The sequence below is a fragment of the Apteryx rowi genome, unplaced genomic scaffold (assembly GCF_003343035.1).
Source record: "Apteryx rowi isolate R43461 unplaced genomic scaffold, aptRow1 scaffold_25, whole genome shotgun sequence".
In the NCBI taxonomy this organism is placed as follows: Eukaryota; Metazoa; Chordata; class Aves; order Apterygiformes; family Apterygidae; genus Apteryx; species Apteryx rowi.
The window spans coordinates 3,348,867-3,372,843 of NW_020448863.1; the positions used below are offsets into that span (position 1 = coordinate 3,348,867).

The following is a 23,977-nucleotide window of genomic DNA, read 5'->3' on the forward strand; positions in this document are numbered from 1 at the left end:
CTTTTGCCAGAAGCTGAACTGGGACAAATTCAAACTCTGAACTGGGTGCAAATTTGTAACAGGAAAGATTTTAACCATTTATCAGTGATTGTGGTTTCTCTTCTGCCCCCCAAAATTCTTGGAACATGTTGTCTTAGGGACACACTACTTTGAAGAAGATTTAAGAGAATTTTAGGATTAGATTTTGGAATATTTAGATTTTTTATTAGATTTTGGAATATTTGGGTATTGGAAGTGGTCAGACCCGTTCAGTTTCAGAGCCCCTGCTGCTACTAATCCCTAAGTAATTCTGATAGGGACATTAGCACAGGGTCCCTTAAGCATGCATGTGCTGGGAAATAGGTGTTGATTTATTATTTCAGGAGTCTGAGAGGCTATCAGTATAGCCTCTTGCCTGTACCGCGTGATATGTAGATAGAAGCAATTAAGCAATTCCACTCAAGCAGAGCTGTCCAAACCTTCCCTACTGAACCCAAAAGACCACCCGTACTTTGGGATTCAGTAGGGCTACAAATCCATGGCTGTGTGGATAGGAGTGGTGGTTTTGGCTAAATGCCAGCTGAAACTCGAAAGGCAGATTCATTTCTGAGTGTTCAGACTTACTTGATCCCAAAGAAAAACATGGGAAGCTAAGGCGAATGTGAACTGAAATGTGAACAAAAGGAGGTTTTGTCAGCCCAAGTGCTTTGGTCTTGTGCTGTCAACGCATGGCTCCGCTTTGTAATCACTGAACACAGGCTAGCACTATTGCAGTTAAAGCTAGGGAGCTGGCCAGAATCTGACTGAAACAATTGGTTTGAATAGTTGTTTTTATCTCAAACTAGAACCTGAACCTTGGTCATTACTTTAATGCTGCCATTAAAGCCAAACTGTAATAGAATAGTAATAATAGTAATAATTCAAGTTTCTTGTTACATTTTTGAACAGCAGTTGAACAAAAAGCTGGTGCTCCTGTTTGACATAGGGATTGCTGGCACTTGCTGTGACCTGCCATGAGCATTGTGCTGTAGCCTCTCCCCGTCTCCAGCGTGCTCAGCCAAGCCTTTGCTTTTACACTGGTGCACTGCTCTGCCGGCCCCAATGGGGACCTGCTCAGTGTGGGTTCAGTGAGTGGGAAGGGTTTTGTTGCAAAACTGCTGTCCTGTTAGGACAGAAAAGGGAGTGTTGCAATGTCAGGGCCCTGAGGACAAGAGCAGTCCTTAAAAGCCCTGACCAGCTTCACCTGGGATCTCCCTCCACACTCACACCCACACCCTCTGTCCATTGCTCCAGAAGCCCCAGCTAAGCTTTGTGGGGCAGTCCTGCTCTTACTGCTCCCTAACAAGCAGTGTCCCACCAACCTGGCATTTTCCTCACTGCTGTGCATCCCTCTTGCATGAATTTAAAAGGAGAAGGAAGAAATGGAGAGGACAATTGAGCTGCTACTGGGTGACGTGGTGCTGGCCCTGCTTGCATGCCACCTGCGGTACAGTGTCGCCCCTTTGGCCTGCTGCGGGGAGCTGACAAGAAGCTGCAGTGTTGTGCTGGGCATGCTGCTCCAGTTGTGGAGAAGCCACAGCTAAAGGGCTGTAACTTCCTGGGTGACAACCCATGCTGGGGAAGCGCCCATTTCTGCTTTAGGATGTTGTATTTGCTAGTATGAACCCATCTTGAACTAGTTACTGAGCCATTACTGGCTGGGACTGGATTCAAACCAGAATAAGTTTAAGCCTAGCTTGACTTCCAAACTGGAAAGTTTATTGGTTTAAGACCAAGAATAAGTAGTTTGGGATTTTCATCAGAGTCTTCCATTGACTTTGTGTATGAATTTAGGTTTACACTTTTCAAGGAGGTCTGGCCATCCTCTCTGGTTTCAGGTAATGAAAGGTTGCATCAGGAGGCAAATATCCCAATTGTCCCCAGTTATCAACCTTCAGTAATGTACTCGGTATGCTACAACCGCTAACAGGCATTCTCTCTGTGGGACCAGACCAGAGTTAGTCTGCAGTAAATCCCACGAGCACTTTATAATGTGGGTGTAGAGTCCTCAGCACCAACTCTTTCACTSTGCTTCTTTCAATGTGCAACACCTGCTGATAAAACCTCAACAAAGTGTAACGTGGAAATATGACTAACAGCTCCAGATTGTTGTTCAGCTCCTGCCTTGTGCACAGGTTGCTGCTTAAGTTGATGTGCAAGAGCCACTTAATTGTTGATGTTCTGCCTGGTGCCCCAATTCAGGCTGAAATCGTAGATGGCTAAAGTGAGATTCTCAGAGTAACTGTTCTCTTACTTCTCTCACACACAAGGTTTGTCTCTTAAGAGCTCTCGCAGCTAAGTGCCCCAAGTACCTTTTAAATACCAATATTCAAGTCATTTAATTCCTCTTTTATGCAAGTCTCCACTGAATTGGAGATAAATAATGCATTTTTGACTCAAAATTCATCCTGCAATTGAACAGATGCTTGCAAAGAGTTGAAATCCTTGGCTAAAAGCTGCTGCAGTTCTGTGAATTCTAGTATGATATTTTAGCCATACATTTTAATCAAGGACAGCAAATCAGTTCAGACCCTGTGATCCTGCAGAATAAAGCACATGTGAGTACACAAGATTTTTGTGCTAATATGTACAGATGCATAATGCTTAAACTAGTGACCTGCATATCTCTGGACCTTCCAGGAGACACCTACTGCTTTTCATAATAGGTTTATTAATAAAGGACTGTGTGAAAACTGGAAGAATGCATTTTTGGGGAGAGGAAACAGTAGGTATATATTCCTATTCAGATGGTGGGGAAAAAAAATCATTCAAAGAGCTGCTCCTTTGTTCATCAGTTTACCCTGGCTAAGGAAAGGTTTGCTAGTATAAGGCATTCCCTACATGTTTTTCACTGAGTTATCTGTTATTTTTGTGCTTCTTGCTCAGACCAGACTTCCAATGAAGGAATGAGTTGTAGGTTTTCACTTGGAAATTTTAATTTTGTAATATAGTTGTTCTTAGAGACTTCAGCTGATCTTGGATTGCCTTATGCTAGTTGCTGTACGAGGCAGTCACTCTCCTGAAAAAGTTGCAGTGGGATAGAAAATACAAAGAAAAGGAGGGGAAAGTGAGGCAAAAATGAGTTTCTTTTCCAGTTGACAGGGAGTTAAATAGCTTTCCAAAGGCTGCAAACTGGAGTTTGTGGAAAGCCAGAAAAGTCTTTGCTCACCTATCTTTTATCTGGAACAATATTCTATTCTACGCCTGTCATAGCCTGTTTTGCAAAGGTAATTTGGTGAGGGATTTCAAATTTCCTTTAGTTTCATCTTCACAGTGCTGAGATGAAGGCTTTATCTGAGCATCAGCAGAAGGATGACGTGAAGCCTTTCTGTGGTGGATGTAGGTTGACCCATGGCATCTCTAGGAAGGGAAATTGCCTCTCTGGTAACACATTACTGTGTATTCTGGTCAGAATGGCGGCAAAACAGCTCTGCAAGCAGCAGTTTAAGGATAAACAGCTCCAGAAACAGTTTTGTCCTAGACATTTTTTGTTTGTCATGCAAYATTTCAAGTTGTTTCCTTTTTTACAAAGATTAAAGCAAATCCACTCTAATGTTCTAATCAAATTTCAACTGAAATATGTATGGAAAATAGTGTTTACAGAGTAACAGAAAACTGTGAATTTATGGAAAATAACATTTTTGATGGGGGAAATATTGATCTTTTTAGTATTCATTTTTACAGAAGAAAAGTAGTTGTGAAACTTTTGTGTGAATGACAAATAAACATTTGTGTGAATGACTTCTTGCCTTTGAATAGAATCTCCCTTTTAGCAAAGGAGGAGAGTTAAACATTTAAGCAGTCTGTGATAACTGGTCTCTAATAACTCTTTTTCCTCTGCATGCTACTTCCAGTTCTTCTTCAGCCACTGGAAATGAGTTTAGTCTGTTTAGGACTCCCTTTAAAATAAATAACAAATTTATATAATAATAAATATCAATATATTACTATGCTGTAATGGCATTTTATAATGGAGATTTTACATATATCTATTTTATATAAACATTGATATGAGGATCACCTCTTCATTAGAGAGATAGTCCTATTCTGGCTTTGGAAGGATACTGTATTCCTGCTTTGCAGGTGTCTAGAGCTTTTCATCCTTTTGGTTTTAGGATATTAGTTGCTGAGCTGGCTGTGTTATAGAATTTTTGCTCAATACAACCTTCAGCCACCTAGCCCGCTCTCAAATTTCTAGTCAAGGTCAGTAATAACTATTTTGGGGAAGTGCATGCATAAGAGGATATGCAATTTCAGCGAGGAAACAAGAAGTGTAATATCCGCAAAATATATATAGCAAACYGGGATGACTCAAGTTGGACTTCACTTAGAAGGCAGGCTCTAATACTGCTGTGATAGTAGCACAAGGATATTTAGTAACTGGAGAGGAATGCCATATGTTTCCATATTCCATAGTTAACTTACATAACTACTCTTTATGAATAAGTTTTCTTATGCTTCAGATCTGATTTTCAAAGGTGCTTCTCTGACTTGTTTATGTGTTGGAGACTGGTGATTTTTATTAATTAAAATTAGTTGAAAAGGACAGACTTTCTTTTGATAAATTTTGTTCTCATTTTTATGCCACTCAGAAGTAAATGGATGGCTTATATTTTTTACTGGTTATTTCTAAGTCTTTCCAGAATAAAAACAGGACTTATGGCTCTTCTTTAAATTAAAAAAAAAAAAGAAAAAGAAAAAGAAAAAAAAAGAAAAAAGATTATGAAGTTACCGAATTAGAATATGAATTTCTAAATATTCTCGTTTCCTGAATTCTTCATTAGTATTTATTGTTCTGATGTGCAGTGTAGAATCAGCTGTTGTTCATCAGATAGCTGAGAAAATGGTTGGCTTTCTGAATAGCATCTGAGAAAGGCAGAATCTCAGGTGCCTCGACTGTCAGTTAAGGATGGTCTTTAGCCATGATGTGGCAAAGCTCTAATGAATACATCTCTTTCTCTTTTTGTTGCCTTTCTTAGGAAACTGCTGGAAGAATGTTGTGACCCTGGTCAGCTCTTTGCCATGACAAAGCAGAACTCCCCCATGGGAAAGAATCTCTGGTTTGATGGGGAATTGTTATACTCTTTCACTATTGACAATGCAACTTACTCTCTTTTCCCACAGGTTAGTAACTTTGTTCTTTTCACTGTAATTATTAATATATTAATATAATGGTAACATGGTGCAGATGAATGTAAATGGGCTAAACACTTGTGTCAAGAAATAGTGTATCTTCATTTCTCGATACAAAATGCTCTCCTCTGCTTTTTTACTTCTGTGTTCTGAAAATTATGAAATGGTGACCTGTGTGTTAATATTTCCCTTGTCACTTTCCAGGATGGGTGTCTTCAAATATAAGAAGGTGATGGGATTGGGATGCCCTTCTTGATTTTTAAAATAATGATAAAGGCTGGCTATTTTAAAAAGGTGATTTCTGTATTTTAGTCACTGATCATGCTCACAAACCTAGGTTTCAAACTCTGACAGCTAGAAACTTCCCTTAGTTAAACAAGGACTGAGAATCTTACAYAATCAAGTGTCCTCAAAATCTGGCACTTCAAATAAAACATCAGATCTGGCAAGATGTGTGATGACACTATGAGAGCTGGCAGTGCTGCAGAACTCAGAGGTGAATCTTGAGGAAAACATGCTTTGCTCGCATAACACTTAGAGACCTGCCAGTATTATTGGCATCTGTCTTTTTTTTCTTTTTTTCTTTTCTTTTTTTTTTTTWAAACTCTTCGAAATGGCAGCTTCTGGCCTGTATTTAGATCCAAGTTCAAACTGATCGATTCCCTTGATGTCTGTAGAATTTGCCTGGGTTACATTAAAAGGAAAAGGTGTCTAGAGAACTGGAATTTTACCTCAGTTGCCCTGATGCAAATGATCTGGAGTAACTCCTTGTCCCTTTCAAATTCTCATCTAGAATTATTTCAGTTTCAGTCTGTTTAGCTAAGGGATAATGGCAGTTTGTATAAAGGTATCCAAGGTACTTTCAAGTTAATGAAGTTGACTGATGGCAAGCAATGTAAGCCCAATAACAGAAGCCAATAATGTGACTTAGTCAATTCTTGTTGTGTTCTGAATATTAGAAATGGTTTGTTGTTGTTCAGGAAAGGTGTTTTGGGATAAGAGTAGACTTACTGAGTGCTGGGAATTTGTAATACTGACCTAGGCTTCTTGTATTTTTAGTTAATATATGAACTGACGTTAAATAATCAGTTTATTATATTGACTTTTGTACATGGAATCAGATATGTTTTATGTTGCTATAGATTAAAGAAAGCCAAACATCTGGAGATGATTGATTTACATGTTGCTTTAATTTCTTAAATGAAAGGTATGAATACTTTTTAAGCCTCACAGTTGCTGTTGAGCCATTCACACCAGGCTATTCATTTGTTGCTGTTTGTTATACATATAGTGGAGTTTTTATTTGTTAAACTTGTCATGCAAATATAACATTAGAAAGTTATCTTTTTTTAGGGAGTTTCCAGATCTCAACAATAGGGGTTCAACTAGCTGATCTTTGAATTGGTTTCTTTCAGTGGAGAAAGTGAGGGAAACTGAGGTATGGGGAAAAKAAAGTTGGATCAGCCCTTTCTGTGTCAATACGTCCTCCAGAGAAGCAGTGTGACAGCTGTGTCTTGTTTAGGCTATGGATCTGCTGCCTTTTCACTCAGTCGTGCCTGTTGCAAGGAAGCACTTGCTGGGTCTGTGCCTCCTGTGCACTCAGCCTTCCTCCAATGTAGTCCACAGCCGCTGGCTGTCTGCAAGCTAAATAAGCAAATAAATGCTGAACATCTATGGAGAGTGCTTTTCCTGTCACGCAGCTGGAATGAGGCTGCCCTGCTGGAGTGAATTTCTGTCCCTACCTCTGAGACTGGTAGAAAGCTTATAGTGTGCCACAGAGTAGCAGATGTAAATCTTTTTTGTGATATGCTTATTATGATTTGTTGCTACAATATTTCTTTGTTTACTGGAGATAACTAAAATCCTTGGTAAAGCTGTAAACTTTGTGCCACTCAAAGATATTGGCAGCAACCACTGAAAATATGTATATCTTTTTTAACATTTCAAAAAAAAACCTACCTGGGTGGTTCGGAGATGTCATTCTATTTTGTGATGGATTTGAAAATCCATCTATATTTGGAAAGGCTCACRTCTGGTTTTGTTTGGATTAAAACCTAGCACTCTGCCTAGCCACAGCAGTGTCCTACATCCTTTCACAGAAAATTGCGGAGTACCAGATGGGCTCCTTCAGAGAGGTAAATGCTGGTTGGAGAGCAGTTGTGATCCCAGGAGCTTCCAGCAGCTTCCCAGCTCCCAGGCCTATTCCCAAAGTTTATCGGTTGGCAGGATCGGGAGAGAGGACCTGGGAAGTGCTGGAAGGACAACATGAGGGACAACATGAGCTAAGGAGCTGGGACTTCAGGGTCCCTAGGTTCTCTTAGGCTTGCCAAGCAAGCTGCGAAGGGGATGGCTAGATGTTGTGTGGGGGGGAAGAGACTGAATTTTTATGATGTCCCAACTCTAAAACAGTTCTAAAAAGCAATTCCAAGACTGGTTCTAGAAATACTAATCTACTAATGAATTGACGAGTACTTCATTGCTCACAAGTGCTACTCACAAGTGCTACTCACTGCTACTCCCCCTGCCACCCTTTTTTTTTTTTTTTGGGGGGGGGGGRGGGCTAAGTACCACTTTCTGTGTCTTGGTTTGTTATTCCCATGTATTTTGCCCAGAGGAATTTTATAAACCTCTATCCAATGAAAGCCTGTTAGGCTTAAAAGCTTAGGAAGACTTATTAGTAGTGAATTCTTAAATGAAGTATTTTTTCTAGCTCTGTTTCTAGAAAAATATTAGACTAAATTTTCTCTGCTTTGAAGAATGGCTATTAGTTTAGTAGCAACTGGCAAGCAATTTTTGTGAAGATGAATATTCCTTTCAAAAGTATTCAGAAGCTTAAAACCACTTAGAAAATATGGGTTATACTCTGAAATGCTCAGGGGATATAACAGGAATGTAAAGGGCCGCAGCTATGTTGATATAATCGAAAAAATATTTCCTCTAAGATAAATAAAAAAAAAAACATACCTCCATCCACATCAATCTGCTGGGCTTAAGCCATTTTTTGCTTGCAGAAGATTTTTCTTCTCAACCCTGAACCAGTTATTAACTTATAGCATAAAGTAACTCAAAACTAAATGGGAAACTTGCTATATTTTATAGGATAGAATAAGCTTGCTATACATCAATGGAGACTTACCTAGAAATAATATAAGTATCTCAGGCCTTAATATGTAAAGAGTCACTTATTATTGAATGTGAAAAAATACAAAATAGAATATTTTTCTTCTGAGGAATTTGTGTAGATAAAGTTATTACAACTGGTTCAACATTTTCTGATGAAGAGCTTTTCCACTGAAAAATGCTATTTCATCAAATTATGAACTTTTTGTGTCAATTCTTTGATTTTTAGATTTTCTTTGAAGTGAAAAGATTAAAAGGTTTTGGTGGTGTTAGACATTTTGTTTTACCATTTTTGTAATGTAATATTTCAATTGTTTATTTTGCACTCCATTGGTAGTTTTTTTCTAAAACATTAATTGTATTCCCACTTCTTTTTAGTTTTAAGTTTTTGATAGACCAAAGGAAAAATATGTTAAAAGAAAAAAAAACCACTCAGTCACTGTGTGGAAAATTGCAGCATTCTGACTTTCATTTCAGTTTATGGGAACAAAATTGGAAGTTGCAGAATTTTCCGGGAACCAACAATTCCAGTTGCCAGACGTGCCTCCTCCTCCTCTGTCTCATTTTTGCTATCGATTTCTAGAATTACATATTTTGAAACAGAAATGAAATATTACACAGAATGTAAAAATCTTCCCCCTCCTGGAGAGAAACTGCTGGTGGTTCATTATCAGTATCTAAAGGACAGGCGATGATGCGGGACCGATTGAAAGGCTCCTCAGGTATGTTTCCTTCATAGGACATGGCCCATCATGCCACCTCCGTGCAGTGGGAGTGGAGAGCCCCCCCACGCCCTGTCTCCCAGATGTACAGTGGTGGCGTTGCCTGGAGCTGTCGGATAATGCAGTGTGATTGCTATTAAAATTGGACTTTTCCTGACAGTAGCTTCATTGTGTTACCTGCTGTGGTCTGCAGCACTGCTTAGGAGGCAAAGCATTGCATCTGCATATAGATGTAGGTATATATTTAATATGAGCAATAGCAGGTTATTCTTACTGGGTGCATTACCAGCTTTCTACAGCTTTATATGTAGGCCTGAAGTTTCAGTATAAGCCAGTAATTTTGGCTACGTGTCTGAGGACACTGAGGGTCTAGAGTTCAGAGATGCAGATCACTCTACTCCAGCTGAAATCAGTGGGATGGGTGGATAAACCTCTGAAAAACCAGACTGTGATGGCTCAGGTTGGACACTGAAGGCCATGGGTGACTTGTAAACATTTTCCTCCCCTTTTATGGGCCAAATCTTTTACTGGAAATGGATCTGCATGTTGGTAAGCGTTCAGGGGTCCTGTCCCTCAGGACATACAGATACACACTTCTTACTGTTGAGCCTAGACGTTTAGCCATGTAGCTGTGGTCCTGTTAAGATGTATCAAGGCGTGACAGAAGGCATGACTAGCATTTGCCACCCTTTTTGACTAAAATGGAAGAAAACAGGCTTCTATATATTCTCACAGCAATTTTTAGATGCTATGAGTAAATGTGATGTAAATGTAAGAGGAATCAGGATGTAACTCAAAACCATGTGAGAGAAGAGTGAACTAAAAGTCATTTGTTTTTAAAATAGAGCGTAAAACATATCCTGGTCTCAAACATTTTCCAGAATAATTTTGCACTCCTTCCCATCTTTTTTTCCCCTCAAAGTTTCCAAACCAAACTTCAGACCCCTTTACCATCAGGGGACAAACTCACCATACTATTGACCTGTTTAAGCAATTTTTTTTTTTTTTTACTTGTTGGAAAAAGCTTAAAGCAAGATTTTGAGCAGAACCAAGATGAATTTCCAAGCTCCTCTCTCCCCCTCCCAAAAACACTATGGAAAAGTATTATTTCTGGAGGGGGAGGAGAGAATACATTTCAAGAAAAAATTCAAATTTTAGACTTGAACTTTTTAATTTGGCAAAATAAAGCCATTTTTCTGATTTTATTGCATTTCACTTGAACTAATTAGACTCATTRAGGTACAAGTAAATTATCCTGACTTACTAAAATATGTTGCCCACCTGCTCCAAATCTCTTCAAACATTTCACCTGAATAGTGTCATCAGATGGAAAAATGTCTACTTGCAGTAAGCTTCTCGTGAATCTTTTCGCAGATGGCCTACGAGAAATCTAAAGAAAATAGCTTCAAACTACAAATAAGTTTGGGAAAGTTGACAGTTGTTTCTGGACACATCATGATCAGGAGAAAGGCTATATTTGTCAAATTGTTAATTAGAGTTTATTCAAGGTGGCGTTAAAGTTTAGATTCTTGCCTTTAAAATAAAGGCAGGGAAAATGTTATTGCTCTACTTGTAAGTGCAATATGGAGACATCCTCTGACATTTTCTAGTTTATCAGGGTGAATGCTGTGTTGTGTAACAGAGAATGATTTTATGATTTTCAGTACTGCTTGTGCTATATGATACGTTAATAGGCAACACTAGTTTTTAATCCAGAGTACCTATTAGAATCCAGGAGCGTGTTTGATTTCTTTTGGTTGCTTACAATGTTCCTCATTTGGCCAGAGATTTTTTTATTATGCTCTTTTCTGATGCTGGACTTGATTGTCAATGGAGTGCTGTGGCAAAGCAAGTTCCATGGTCCTACAGTTACAGCCTGCAATTAGTAGAATATTTTGTAATTATTTCAGAAAATGCAGATTTGGAAAGGGAGTCTGATGTAAAATATGTGGGCGTTTCCCCTTTTTGTGCAACTGTAGGATCACAGGAAAAAACATACTTGGCATGAGGAAGAAAATGGTGGTTTGATTTAAGTAAAAGGCAAGTGCTAAGAGCAACGAGAATAGGAAATTGTTAGTTAGGAATGTAGTTGCTATGCAGAAACAGGACCGAATGTTAAGTTAGATCTGTGTAAGAAATGCAAACTCCATTAAGAGGAGAATTTAGCTTACTGAAGGCAAACCCTGTGTGCTGTTCTGTCTGATTTTAGACCCAGGTGACACAGTTGACTCTAAAATGGTGTATAAAATGGGAAACCAAYTGATGTGAAGGGGTTAGGTTTTGATGGACTGCAGTGTCTCCAGGAGATATGAAATTATTAACTTTGGCGTTGACTTTGGTAGAAGTGTTTGGCAGTTTCTTCTGTTAGTTTTTGCTAGCAATCTAACATGTCAAAGTACTCTGTTCGCAGTAAAGCTTTGTTTGTAATTAAATGCTGTTTGGGGAAATATATTAGAACATTGGCTGAGTCATTTCTGTCCTGATTTTTTTTTTTTCTTGATCTCCTGGGTAGGGTCATGAGGTGCAGACCTAACATTTATTGAGCAACTGTTATATTTACTTCCATTAATTTTACTATCTAAATGGTATTTTAGTGACCTATTTTGAGTTGTATTTAGCTAGTATTTGGGGGAATTTCTTGGTGCTGTCTTGGCTTCCCTGCTACCTTCCCCCCCTCCCCTTTTATTCCTGAGCACATTGTAATGCAAATTATATTCTTGGTTGGGGCTACATATATTTACTTAAAATGAAACTGTAATAAACATGTATTGTTGCAAAAATGAAAAATATTTTGCGTTAAAATGAGAAGAGGTAGTTCTGTCTTGTGAAATGACATCCACATTTTGGGAATACAGTTAATAAGACTAAGTTAAGTTAATAAGTCTTCCAGGTTGGCAAGTCATGTCCTTAGTCAGATTAAGCAGTATAATGCCATTACTAAACTAAGATATGATATACTATCTGTAGAGACCTGACAAATTCTGATCTTTTTAGAGCATGAGTCTTCCCTTCTTCAGTACTGGGTAATATCTCTAGCAGTTGTTATCAGGGTAATTGAGATCAAAATCTAGCTTAACCTTGACTTAGGTGAAACCCTTATCCTYGCACTGAATATTGACTAATTAAGAACTGTGGAATTGGACCATTTTGTGCAGCCTGCTAGCAAAACTGGAATAGGTCTTCAGCTATTATTATATCTGGTCAGTTAAGCAAAAACCACAGTCTGCCCAAAAGTACTTCATATAGACAAGATGCAAACATGACAGGTGGTGAAAATCAAATTTATGCTAAAAAGAGATGTATGAGATTAATATATATAGTTTGGGGTAATACTAGAGGATGGGCAACATGTTTTTATTGAGGCAAATTGAAAGAGAACGAGGAGTGGCCGTCTGTCCCTGTTGATCACCAGATCCTTTTTTTGGTCTTTCTGGGCTTGCAAGAATGTGTTCTGCAAAGCTGTTTAGCCAGACTGTATTTGGAGAGGCTGATTTTCTGGAGTGTATCGGCAATAATGCACGTGCCAAACTGGTTTTATCTCAGTTAATGCAAACACATAAATAGGCACTGACCTTTCCAAATGAAACAAATGGGGGGGAAGGGAAGAACTAAATCTGACTGCAAAGTATCAGTTTGGCCCAAAGGGAAAGAAAGAGGAATGACAGCCCTAACTCCACATTTCTGCTTCAAATGTGAAGTGACCCAGTATCAATCATTTTCTAGGTAACAGAAGAGTTTATCCAAGCACACCCCAGTGCCTTTGCCAGACAGACCATTGTGTTCTGGAGCATTCAAAAATACACAAATCAGTCCCACCTCTAATATCTGTTTGTGCTCGGTTCAAACCATAAATAGCCTAAAGTTAAATGTACTAATCCCCAAGCCAGAACAAATTCTTTGTCAGCTGTTTTGAATCCCARTCATGACAGAGATGTTTGGGATTTGGGGTAGATGAGGGTGTGGAAGAGCAAATGTGGTTTGACTTCTGCATTGCTAGGGATACTGAACAATATTTTAAAAAGTATAAAAACTGTGGGATTGTTGTGGAGCCCACCTAAGATAGAAGGGACATGGAGTATTTTCAAAAAGGTAATTCAGCCATGAGTGTGTTGCTGCTCTGAGCAATTTTGTACTATTTGCAAAATGGTTCAAGCAGCGTGGCTGATGTATCCGTTTCCAGGGCTGTGGTACTGGCTGGTGAAATGCAGGCAGCGTCTTGGGGCAGTGAGCTCTGGAGCACCTTTCAATTCATTGGCCTCACAACTGAAACTTTCTACTGTATGTAACCTTTTTTGACAGTACCTAGAAGTCGTAATTATGGATAAGATCTTGTAGCGCTGGGGGGTTTGTAAAGCGCAGAGCAAAACCACTGATCTGAACCCAAAGAGCAAGGGGCAGTGTGGGCGAAGGAGGCCAGAGAGGCTGTACTAACGCCARGGGAATTTTATGGGCTTTTTACTCAATGTTCTGATACTTTACAGGGACACAAGTTTGCTGCATGATAAGATAGAAATGTTGTTGGGGAAGAAGAATTAAAGGAAGTGGTCATAGAAGAGAAGCTGCAGCCATGGCGAACTTCTCGCACCTGATAGCTAGAAGTAACTATGGGGCATATGATTTTTTTTTTCTTTTTTTCTTTTTCTTTTTCTTTTCTTTTTTTAAAATATCCTGGCTCAGGGTATAAAAATATTAATAAGAGTTAGGTCTAATCTGCCCAGAGACAGAACAGGTATATTTGCTTTGTTTGTTTCATTATAGCTTTGTATAACTGATGAGATGCTAAAAGGAGGCTCTTTCTTGATGCGGGGTTTTTCCTGGCAGTGAACTTGTTTATATACCAAGACTTCCACCTACAGGTGCCTTGCTTCTTTGGAAGTTAATATTTAAAACTTGAGTAAGATTAAGCCTTATTATCTTGGCCACCTGTTTAGCCTTTATTTATAGATTTTTATAAGTGTTGTCTTGTTAAATTTATAGCATTTTTATCATATATGTGACTATATTTGTTATTCAGTGTTTGTATTTCCTTACATTAATTTGCTGTATTCTGTAGTGTATTCTGTGGTGAAATACATCTAAAATAGACTTAAAATCAGTACTGGTTTGTTTGAGGCTCAGTTTTGGCTCCATTTTATGCCTGGCAGTTACCACCTGGCAGAAGCCTGAGTAGGACTTGATGAAATATTACACACTCCTATATATTTTTCATATAATTCTGTTTGGTTTCTGGACATGGCTCATGTAAACTGTACTGCAGGGTGGCAGGATATCAGATTACATTCAGAAAGTATTGCAGCAGCAGCAGCAAAGACATAGCTCCCCCCCCCCCCCCCCCGTCAAATATGTAGATATTCCCTGATGCATCTTTGTTCCTGACTACAGGTGGGACTGGGGTTCAGCAGAGTCTGCAGGCTTGAAGAAAGTCAGGGAACGTTCCACTTCTACAGAAGTTGTTAAGAAGGGGTAGCACATTTACAAATCTTATAGGAGGATTATATAATGCCTTTCGAAAGAACCTTTGCCTCTTCTTGCTTAGAGGGGAGTGTAGGCTCTGCTTTACGTTTAAAGAGAAATTTGCTGCAGTACAGTTCAAGAATTGACTGATGTAGCCAGGGATGGTTGATTTAGAGACCTTATAACCTGGTATGGTGTGGAGGGGAAGGACTGTGGTTCCCCTCTGCAACAACTTTTATCATCTGAATTGCTCCCATGAGGTAGGCATTGGCTTCCAAATGACATTTTGTACTTTTATCATCAAACACAGTAGTGATTTTCTTACGTCAGGATGCTCTGGATGAGTCCTGTGATGCTGGGCGTGCAGCTGAAGTACCATTTAACCTGCTGTTGGTCAGATCAAGAATTCAGGCAGTTTTTTGCTTCTTGATCAACAGAGCTTTTTTCTTCTACAGAGTGTTTAGGGGATTTTGACAGAGAAATCTGTGCTGCAGGTTGTCTACTGGCCAATAAATACCAGTCCAAGGTAATTATTTTGTGTTGGTTGCTAAAGGGGGTGGACTGTAGTGTGAGGCAAAGGCAAGGTAACTGAAGGCACGGGTTTTTTTTTTCTGGTTGAAATTGGTTGGCGTGTGACAGCTAACAGCTTTGTGGACCTGGACTAGGGTAATATAAATTTGAATCCCAAATGCAGGATGCTGTGACAACGCATCTGTCTTGGGCACATCTACAAATCATAGGAATTTGGGGCTGATGACAGTTGACGGTGTCAGTCTGGATATGTTGTGGAGAACAACAACTTGCATATGTGTATCTGGCTTTGCAGATGATTTCAAGGAAAAATGATGAAGCTCAAGAACGTGGCTCAGGCTCACTGGCTTCAGTCCACTCTATCAATCTCAGAAGATTGCTGCAGGCATTTGCAGGATGTTTTCATATGAGGGACATTATTGCCAGCAAAATTTTGTATGCTTTCCTAAGAAAGCCCTTGACCTATAAGCTGAAAGTCAGTTACAATATCTTGTGGGCAGGGTTAGGCTGGAGGTTCAAGGTTGCTGGCATGCCAGCAGAGTGCCTGTGGCAGAGCAACCTGGATATTGCCTTGTGGAAACTCTTGATCTCCAATGGCTGTGGTTTTCCTCATGTGGAACATACTGGAGGTAATGCTCTGCAATTTCAGAAGGTTCAGATGAAAGACACTGGATGCCTGAGGGTCACTTGATCAGGAGGAGATGATCTGAATTACATCCCAGATATTAGCTCTTTGAGAACTGTGGTGTTCTTTAGGAACTCCAAGTCATGCAGGTGGATTTGGGTACCATCGTACTTTGGCATGGGAATCGCATAACATGCAAAGAACAGAAATGATACATGATGGGGGCCTGGCTTTACTCTGCCCAGAGAATGTGCCCCGTTAGAAAGGGGACAGAGAAGTTTTCTTTAGTGCTAAACTATCTGTCTCAGTGTGGAGGAGTAATAGTCGTGATCTGAACATCCTTACGTGAAACAGCCCTTGGAAGTCAGTCTTTCTAGCATGAGAGCTATATGACTGAGTGTGAACAGCTGAACTGCATAATTCCTCACATCCTGTGCTTGAAAAGTACGGGCATAGAGTTTTATTTTAAGACACTGTCTAAATTCATACAATTTAAGCTAAAGTGTGTTACACTGAAATGCAAGTGCATTGCTGTCTCAAGCTGATGGGGATGTCTAGTCAGTCGTTCAGTCCTGTAGGGGTAAATGTACTATCTAATGCTGATACATATCAGAAGTTGGTCTACAGCATCTCCTTACTTATGGTTTTATGGGGTGTGACCAACATCTCTGTTATGTCCTGTGATAATGAGGCTTTCCTCAGACAGGAAAAAAAAGTCAGTAGAGTGAAGGTGACAGTAGTGACACTAACACTTCTGCATCCATGTGATATGCGTATGCAGGCAGCTCACTCTGAGATCCCTCCTCACTCACCTTTATTGTATCTTCTCTGATTTTGTTGTGTCTAGTTAAGTACATGCCTTAGCTAGTTGCAGATTTATGCAGAGGAATGCCTAACAACCACATGCAGTGATTGAGAGCATGCTTGTTAGTACCATCATGTGATGTGCCTGCTGTACTTGAAAAGGAAACACCAGTTATAAAAGAATAAGTGCTTTGGTCGTATGCCCTCAATTGAAAGACACCACGCCAAAATCAACAAGACCAAGCCTATTTTTATACAGTTCCTTTAGCAGTCAGAAGACTGCACAAAGAAGTGCATTTAATCACAGCATATAATCCAGACATACAGCACTCTATAATTTTACTTTTACAAACCCAGCTTTTAGGGCAAAAATGCTTTTTTGTTTGTTTGTTTGTTTTTTAACTAACCAAAAAAACTACCTTGCATTCTCACAGGAGTTTATTAGTGCTACACTGAGACTCACAGGCACTATTATTTCATTCTGATGGTATCATATTAAAACTTGTACAAAATCGTAGTATGGAGGGGATATTCAGAGGTCATTACCCCTTTGCCTTTGCCCTATGGCAGTCAACTGTATCTGGACTATACCTGACAGATATTTATCTATTAAATTTTTGCAGCTTCCAGTAATGGAAATTCCACAGCCCACTTAGGCAGTCCATTCCAGCCCTCTACTGTTCTAACATGTAGGATGTATTTCCCAATGTCTAACTTAAAATCAACACCTGGCTATAATTTAAGATTTTTTTCCTAATCTTTTCCACATATGACTGTTATCAAATCTCCCCACAGTCTTTTTCTCTAGACTGAACAACTCTCTCAATCAGCTAATTTTTTCTAAATCTCGGATTGTTTTTGATTTTCTGATTGCYTTTAAGGAAGATTTGAGACAATTAACTATGCAGTGCCCTCAGAACATATCATCAGACTTTGCCTTTGCAGGTGGTACAAAACATCAAGGGAATAAGGGCCATAACCCCTGAAAGACAGAGCTTAATGGCACTTTTCTGCTAGGACAAGTTTGTATTTAGTGTTGCTGATTATTCCTGTGGCCAGAAGACTATTGGATATTGCTGCTAATGAGGCAAACCTAATGTCCCAACATACATGCTCATCTTTTCTCCTTGGTAATACACACTGAGGACAGAACAGGGAATGGAGCTCGGATATCTTCTCCTTTCCAGGGTAAGATCTCTGTGTGCTACTATCACAGCTCTGCCAATCTCTCTAGCTCAGTAAACTCAACATACTCTATGTAGCTGCAGACAGACAATTCCCAGTGGCCACTGCCATCTCCAAGGGGCTTAGTGAGGATGATATGGAATTCCTATTTTACCACTTTGTTTTCCAGTGTGTAGAGTCAAGCTGAATTAGACCTGCCTGCAGGGCATGAAATAATATCAAGCAACCCTTTCTCTCTGTTGATCAATTTTTATAAGGCTGTGACTATGACGAGAATGTAGAATGGGAAGGCGTAGTGTATTCTGGTTGTAGGCTAGCTAAAATATTTGTAGGCTAATTCTTTAATAGACATTCCTCCGTGCTAGGCCATCTCCAGGCTTTTCCTTAATCTAAAATCCATGAGCTTGTCTCACTTCCTTTCTCTTGCAGCAAGGCTTGGCATATTGACAGTGTAGCTTGTTATTCCAGGAACAGTGCTGCAAATTTAATTGATGGGGTTAGGCTTAATAGGAAAAAAATTTAGGTGAAAGGAGAGTATAAATGCAAAGGCCACACAGATCTATTCTGTGATCCACTGCTGTGCCAGAAGAAGAAATGAGAAAGCCAAACGTAAATAATCTTTGTATGACTGTGATGCTCTTTATAGAAATTTCCCCAAGCACTTTACAGTCATTTGAATTCGATGTAGGGTGTTACTGCACAGTTAAATCTATGCCTAGAAATCTCTGGAGAAAATTAAAAGGAGGGTTTTCACACGGAGGGGGAAGAAATACTGCAAAACCCCTTTTTCCTCTGCAATGAGCAGATAGACAGGATGAACCACCGTTCTTCTTGCTTCACAGACAAAAAAAAGTGGAAGAGACCTAGAGACCCCCCCCATAGTATTCTGGGCAGTATATGAATGTAGCAGAGACTGTAGCTTTCCTCTGCTCTATGTTTTTAAGGATGGGACCTTTGCAGTATTAATGGTGGATAAGTCATCCTGCATTTGAAGGGTGGGACTGCCTAAATTTAAGCTCGCCAGCACTGCTTTCCTGCCTCTCATTTTGGCAGTCTTTTTGCAGCTCCTGTTCCCCAGTTTGGGGTCTGTCCTGCAAGCGGTACCCAGGGCTGGCATCTCCTCATCCTAGCATGGCTATTGCTGTGGCTGTGATTGGCATGGCAGTTGACATTCATCTTTTTGATGCACTCCAAGAATCTGCATTCACTAAGCAAGCAAGTGTGGGTGCTGTATTGTTATTCACCAAAAGAAGCAGGATGGGGAAATTAGTAACAAACCGTGTTGCAAAACAGGTAAAGTGAAGCTTGGTTGCACCATGGCAATATTCCAGTTGACTTCAGCATGACGAGGTTTTAGTCAACAGTATCCTCTTGTTGAACACAGTTCTGCCAGGGATATGCAGATTTGTTTCTGTGGCTTCTTTCTGGTAAATACAAAGAGCGTCTTTTTTCAGTTCTTGGCCTTTATTAGCCTTTGTTTTCATGTAAGTAGTTGAGTGATTAGTCTTGTTAATCTAATCTGACTGAAAAACACTTGTTCGTGCCCCTTAAGAAAGACTTTGAGTGAAAGGGCAAGGCAAATTTGAAACAGACATTCCGACAAGATAAAACAGAGCTTTCTATCTTCACTGTTCTTTGCTCCCATCCCAACTGATAACATCCTTCCTGTTGCTCATGCCAATAAGCCGGGTATCATCACTGACTCTCCTGCTTTGCTTCATCCTTGCAAGCAGGCTATGTGCAAGTCTTTCAGACTCTGCAAACTTTTCTACTTCTCCATCTGTCTCAGTGAGTTGATTCTACCCTAAGACTGTTAATTTTGCAAGGCAAAGACAACCTTTTTTGCATGCTTGCACACTGCCTGGACCCATGGAGTCCTAGTCTATGTATGAGGATGGGGTACATAATGATATGCCATAATGATCAACAACACCGTATTAAAGTGGAATCATCCATAATTTTGTTGGCTCTCGTTTTCTGTTTTGTTTTTACATAATACAAAGAGCCTTGGCATGTGACCCAGTGAAAGAAATGAAATCAGAATTGGGGTCCCGCTTTCTTACTGTGGAAGTGGGAATGTTACTTTCCACAACTGTTTTTTGAGAGGGGCTCACATGCTATCTTCTTCAGGTATTAATTTATCTCAAGTTCTCATCATGATGCCTGGATAGTCCTTGTGTTTTGGGAGTTTTAAACTGACATATCTGATTACTGCAGATTAGACCATCTGAGAGATGAGGAAAGATGTAGAAAAAACCTATGTAGTGGTAATTAGTAATAGATGTTTCTCTTTAAAGTTTGATATCTGGTCCCACTAGGCACTTGTAAGGCTGAGTACTTTTCTGAAACCTGCTGTTGTGTGAAGCCTACAAAATAAATAAGTATTCCAGTGAAGACCAGAAACTTGCCCCTTGTGATCTTTCATTAGAGATGAAAAATGCAGAGGCAAAGTTAGAAAGTGTTAGGGATGGTTCTACTCCAATGTAAATTAGGTTCTGCCTGTTTGCTTCAATGCTAGTATTTTGCTCCTGCAAGGAGCATAGCTATAGAACTTCTAATTCAGAGTAATTAGGTTTGGAAGGGAAAATCTATGTTTTTATTCTTTCAAATGTAGGCTTTTAGCCATTCTTTCCATTTTCCAAGCATTCCAGAGTTTGATATGCCAGTTATCTCCATCAAATTAACTCATTACCCCTGTAAAACTTGATTTTTGCACTGATTTGTTTTGTACAGTGCATGTTAATAACTACTTCCCTGTTATCCTTCCTCTTTATTTTCCCTATTTTTGAGTACTGCTGGGTCTGCACTTTACATAACTTAGTGCTTTATTCTCTTTGCCAGCTTTAATTGTGGGGTAATATTTGTCTATGGTAGGGTAATCTGAAAGGGCAGCAAACAAGTCACTTGTGTATATTTACAGAAATGTGAGCTTGTAAAAATGGCATTGTCTTACTCAACAGAGCTGCTTCTTTCATATCTCTAAGGTTTACCTTCCCACTCTACTGAGAAAAGCAAGTTTTCATTCCTGTCATTCCTTCAAGCACATTCAACCACGGAAAAGCAAGTTGGATTGTATATTGCCATGCTCCTAACTAACGTTGCTGGCTTAATAGTTTTTTTTATACTATATTTGTCAAGTGCTGATATTTTATATGGCTCAATTACCCTTGCTTCTCCATGGAGTTTACAATGTACAAGGCAGACCAAAATCAAGCCTGATTTACTAAGAGACCTAATAGAGATCTTGATTTCAAAGATTTCATGTTCCAATAGTAGGTACTTTCCCTTTAAGCCTGTAGGAGCAAAACTCTAGTTTTGCAGTTGAGACAGGATCTTTCCATGCCTAAGCTGATATTTGAGCTGGAGTCCAAATGAAGGGGAAAAAATGTAAAACTACAGCAGAAATTCCTTTTGTTTGATAGCAGCAGAAATTTTGGTAATATGAAAGTAAGCTGAACTATATATATCTATAATAGTGTATATATTTATACTTGTGATTAATTCCGTTACAGGTAAGAGGGTGAGACTAAATCAGAAATATTTTTAAAAATCCAAAAATTCCAGTGTACTTTTGTATTAGCTGTTGTCAAAGAGATCTGCTATCTACAGCGTCTCTTTGGACCCTGCCTGATGTAGAAGACCTTTGTCATCCTTTGTGCTGCGCAGCACAAAGAAATTCACCCCTAGACACCAGAGGCTGAGTCTTTGGCTTGTCCCTGTTCAGAGGGAGACTAGTTCATGACTCCTTAACATCAGTGCAGCCCAGCCTACCTCTCTCCTGGTTTCCAGTCCCAGCCCCCTGCACTGAGCTATTGCTGACAGCTCCCTGGGCTGCTGTTTACATTTTCTATCATGCCTTTTTCGACATGTTTGTCTGTGGCTTTGAAATTTCTCCTAGATAGTCTCCAGTCTTCCCCACCTGCTGCCTCTATTCTTCAGTCTTCACTAGCATCACTTTCTAGTTGGTCTTTTAGTCACAGTTAGGGGGTCAATTAACTCCTCCATTAATCCTTTCTGGGCTGCTGTCATGTTGCATGGAGTTTATATAGCTTACGATTGACCTTAGAGGCAGAGAGTCATTGCAGTAGTAAAGATGAGGAGCCTGAATGGGATTTCCCACCTGTATTGCAGCAGGGCAACTTTCCTGGCTTCTGTGAAGTTACCTGTATTTTATGCTGCTGGGCGATTAGACTTCTGTATAAAAATGAGACAACCCCCTTAGTCCAGTGCTGGCATAATTTGCACCCCTGGAGTGAAATTCAAAGTGTCCTAGAAATGAATTGCACGTTTTCATGGTCATTTTTTCCAACTGAAAAAAGATTTGCTCATGCTTGGTGTCAGGTAGAGGTTACAGCTGCTTTGTTATCACCTATTCCTTTATTGCTGAGGTGTCTTTTTTCTAGTATTACTAGTTATGCTGTGTAATGATGGTCTGCTATTATTATAACAGCTTTGTTGTGGCTTTAAAGGCATAAGAACATGGATAAAATAAGCTTTATAAGAAGAGGTAATACCTTTTTATCAGAGCAATGTAAGCCTAGCTCTTGTAGAGCACTTTCTATCTGCAGATCCCTAAATACATAGTTCACTGTTGTAATCTCTGTTACAACTCTGTTACAACAGATGAGGAAGCAGACGTTTACCTAAGGTCATTAGCAGAACCTAGAACAGAGCCCCAGTTTAATGAATATATATAATATAGGCTCTCTCTTCAGTTTGCTTTGTTCCAAGGGAGCAGTGCACGGTTTTTAGTATCTTTAATGCTAACATGAGGTGTTGGTATGTTCTCTATTCACCTGATCCAAGCCACTCGGCTTCCAGGTTTGCCTGGTATAGCTCAGTGGTAAAAGAGGACTTTAAAAGGTTCACTGGCCTGAAGAAGTCTTGAAGTCTTATCTTTTTCTTTTTTTTTTCCCCCCCCTTTTGGACTGGTGGAATTTAAGCTCATCTTCTATGCTCAGTGCATTAATTTCTGCAGTGAAACTGGCTGGTTTCTAAATGTCATTGAACAATGTAAAGTCAAAACAGGCAGAGTACTAATCACAGGCAATAAAAGGTAAAATGATTACTATTTTGCAGAGTGACTGCATGCAGAGTCAGGAATTTTGATTAGCTGGCATTCACCTGACTTCAGTTGAATAATGTTTCTATTTTGCTTATTCCTCCATAACTGATCTTATGTATTTTCTGAATCTTCCTACAGTGGGAAGTTCTCAATTATGGCATTGCACTGTATGTGTAATTATGTTGTTTTTGCATGTCTGGACAAACAGTATCCCATCTAGTTAGTCCTCTCCCCAACCCACTATTTAAGAGTATCAGTTATCATTGCTAGCTGATATCTTTACCAATTTCTTTCTCTTAGTCTCTGTTTCTCCATTTGTTTGTTTGGCTGGTTGTTTTTTTGTTTTTGGGGGGGTTTTTTTGGATCACAAAACTACCCTGAGCAATTCTGAGTCCGTTCTCAATTAATATGTGAGGATGACATTTGTCTCTGGAGTTTTAAAGTGATTTTGATATTATTTTAATGCTCTTCAGGTAGAATTTTTKGAAGCCTTATAAAATTATTTTATTAAATATCTTATTGGCAGGGCAAGTATGGCTTGCTCTCGAAATCTCCTCAAAATTTGAATAAGTATAGAAAATTAGGAATTTGCCAGCAATCCAAGTCACTCATTTAACAGCCCTTTTATCTGTAGATTTAAGAAGTTTCTTCAATCTTCAGGCAAATGGGTCAACATACCATTTACTGTTGTACTTCCAAGGAAATAAAATGTAGCATAACTTGCAAAAATGTGACAGGTATGTGCGTGTTTTTGATAAGTAGCCTTTCCACCAGAATCCATGAAAGTTTTCTTTAAAAAAGTATTTTCCCTGACATTGTGCTTTCAGGGCATTTTTCATTTCACTAACATGTGCCTAACTACCATTTACTGATAGTGCACTCCAAATGCCTGTCAGAAGGAGTCGATTTAAAAAACATGATTTCCTACTTTAAAATTTGTCTTTTGATTGCCATATCTTTATGTTTTTCCTTCAACAGATGTCTAGCTACTTAGTCAAGGGAGAAAAAAGCTGTCTCTGCAAAAATGATGAGCTTTTTTTTTTTTTGGCTGTGTGTTAAAAGCAATTTACGCTGTGCATTGATATTCTTTCCACTCTCATGGCACATGTAGGGAGTCATTTGTGATGGTTTCATTTGAATGGAGAATAAGAACTTTAATTTGAGAAAAGGAACAGAAAATAAATCAGTTAAAATAGAGGCTATATTGCAGTCCTCATCCTGCAGATTCACTGTTATTTGGAATTAGCATTGACTGTGCTTGGAGTGCCATGAAAAGAGTGCTTGCAGACCAGATCCTAAGCATGTATATGATGCTTACTG

At 39.3% G+C, this 23,977-nt stretch overlaps 1 protein-coding gene across 1 annotated transcript in view; it reads left to right on the forward strand.

Moving 5' to 3' along the window:
• ST8SIA1 (ST8 alpha-N-acetyl-neuraminide alpha-2,8-sialyltransferase 1) overlaps positions 1-23,977 on the forward strand; it is a 119,557-nt gene that overhangs the window by 24,781 nt on the left and 70,799 nt on the right. The window contains exon 2 of the mRNA XM_026066927.1: positions 4,998-5,142. Coding sequence (XP_025922712.1) covers positions 4,998-5,142 — 145 coding nt within the window. The remainder of the gene's footprint in view (positions 1-4,997; positions 5,143-23,977) is intronic.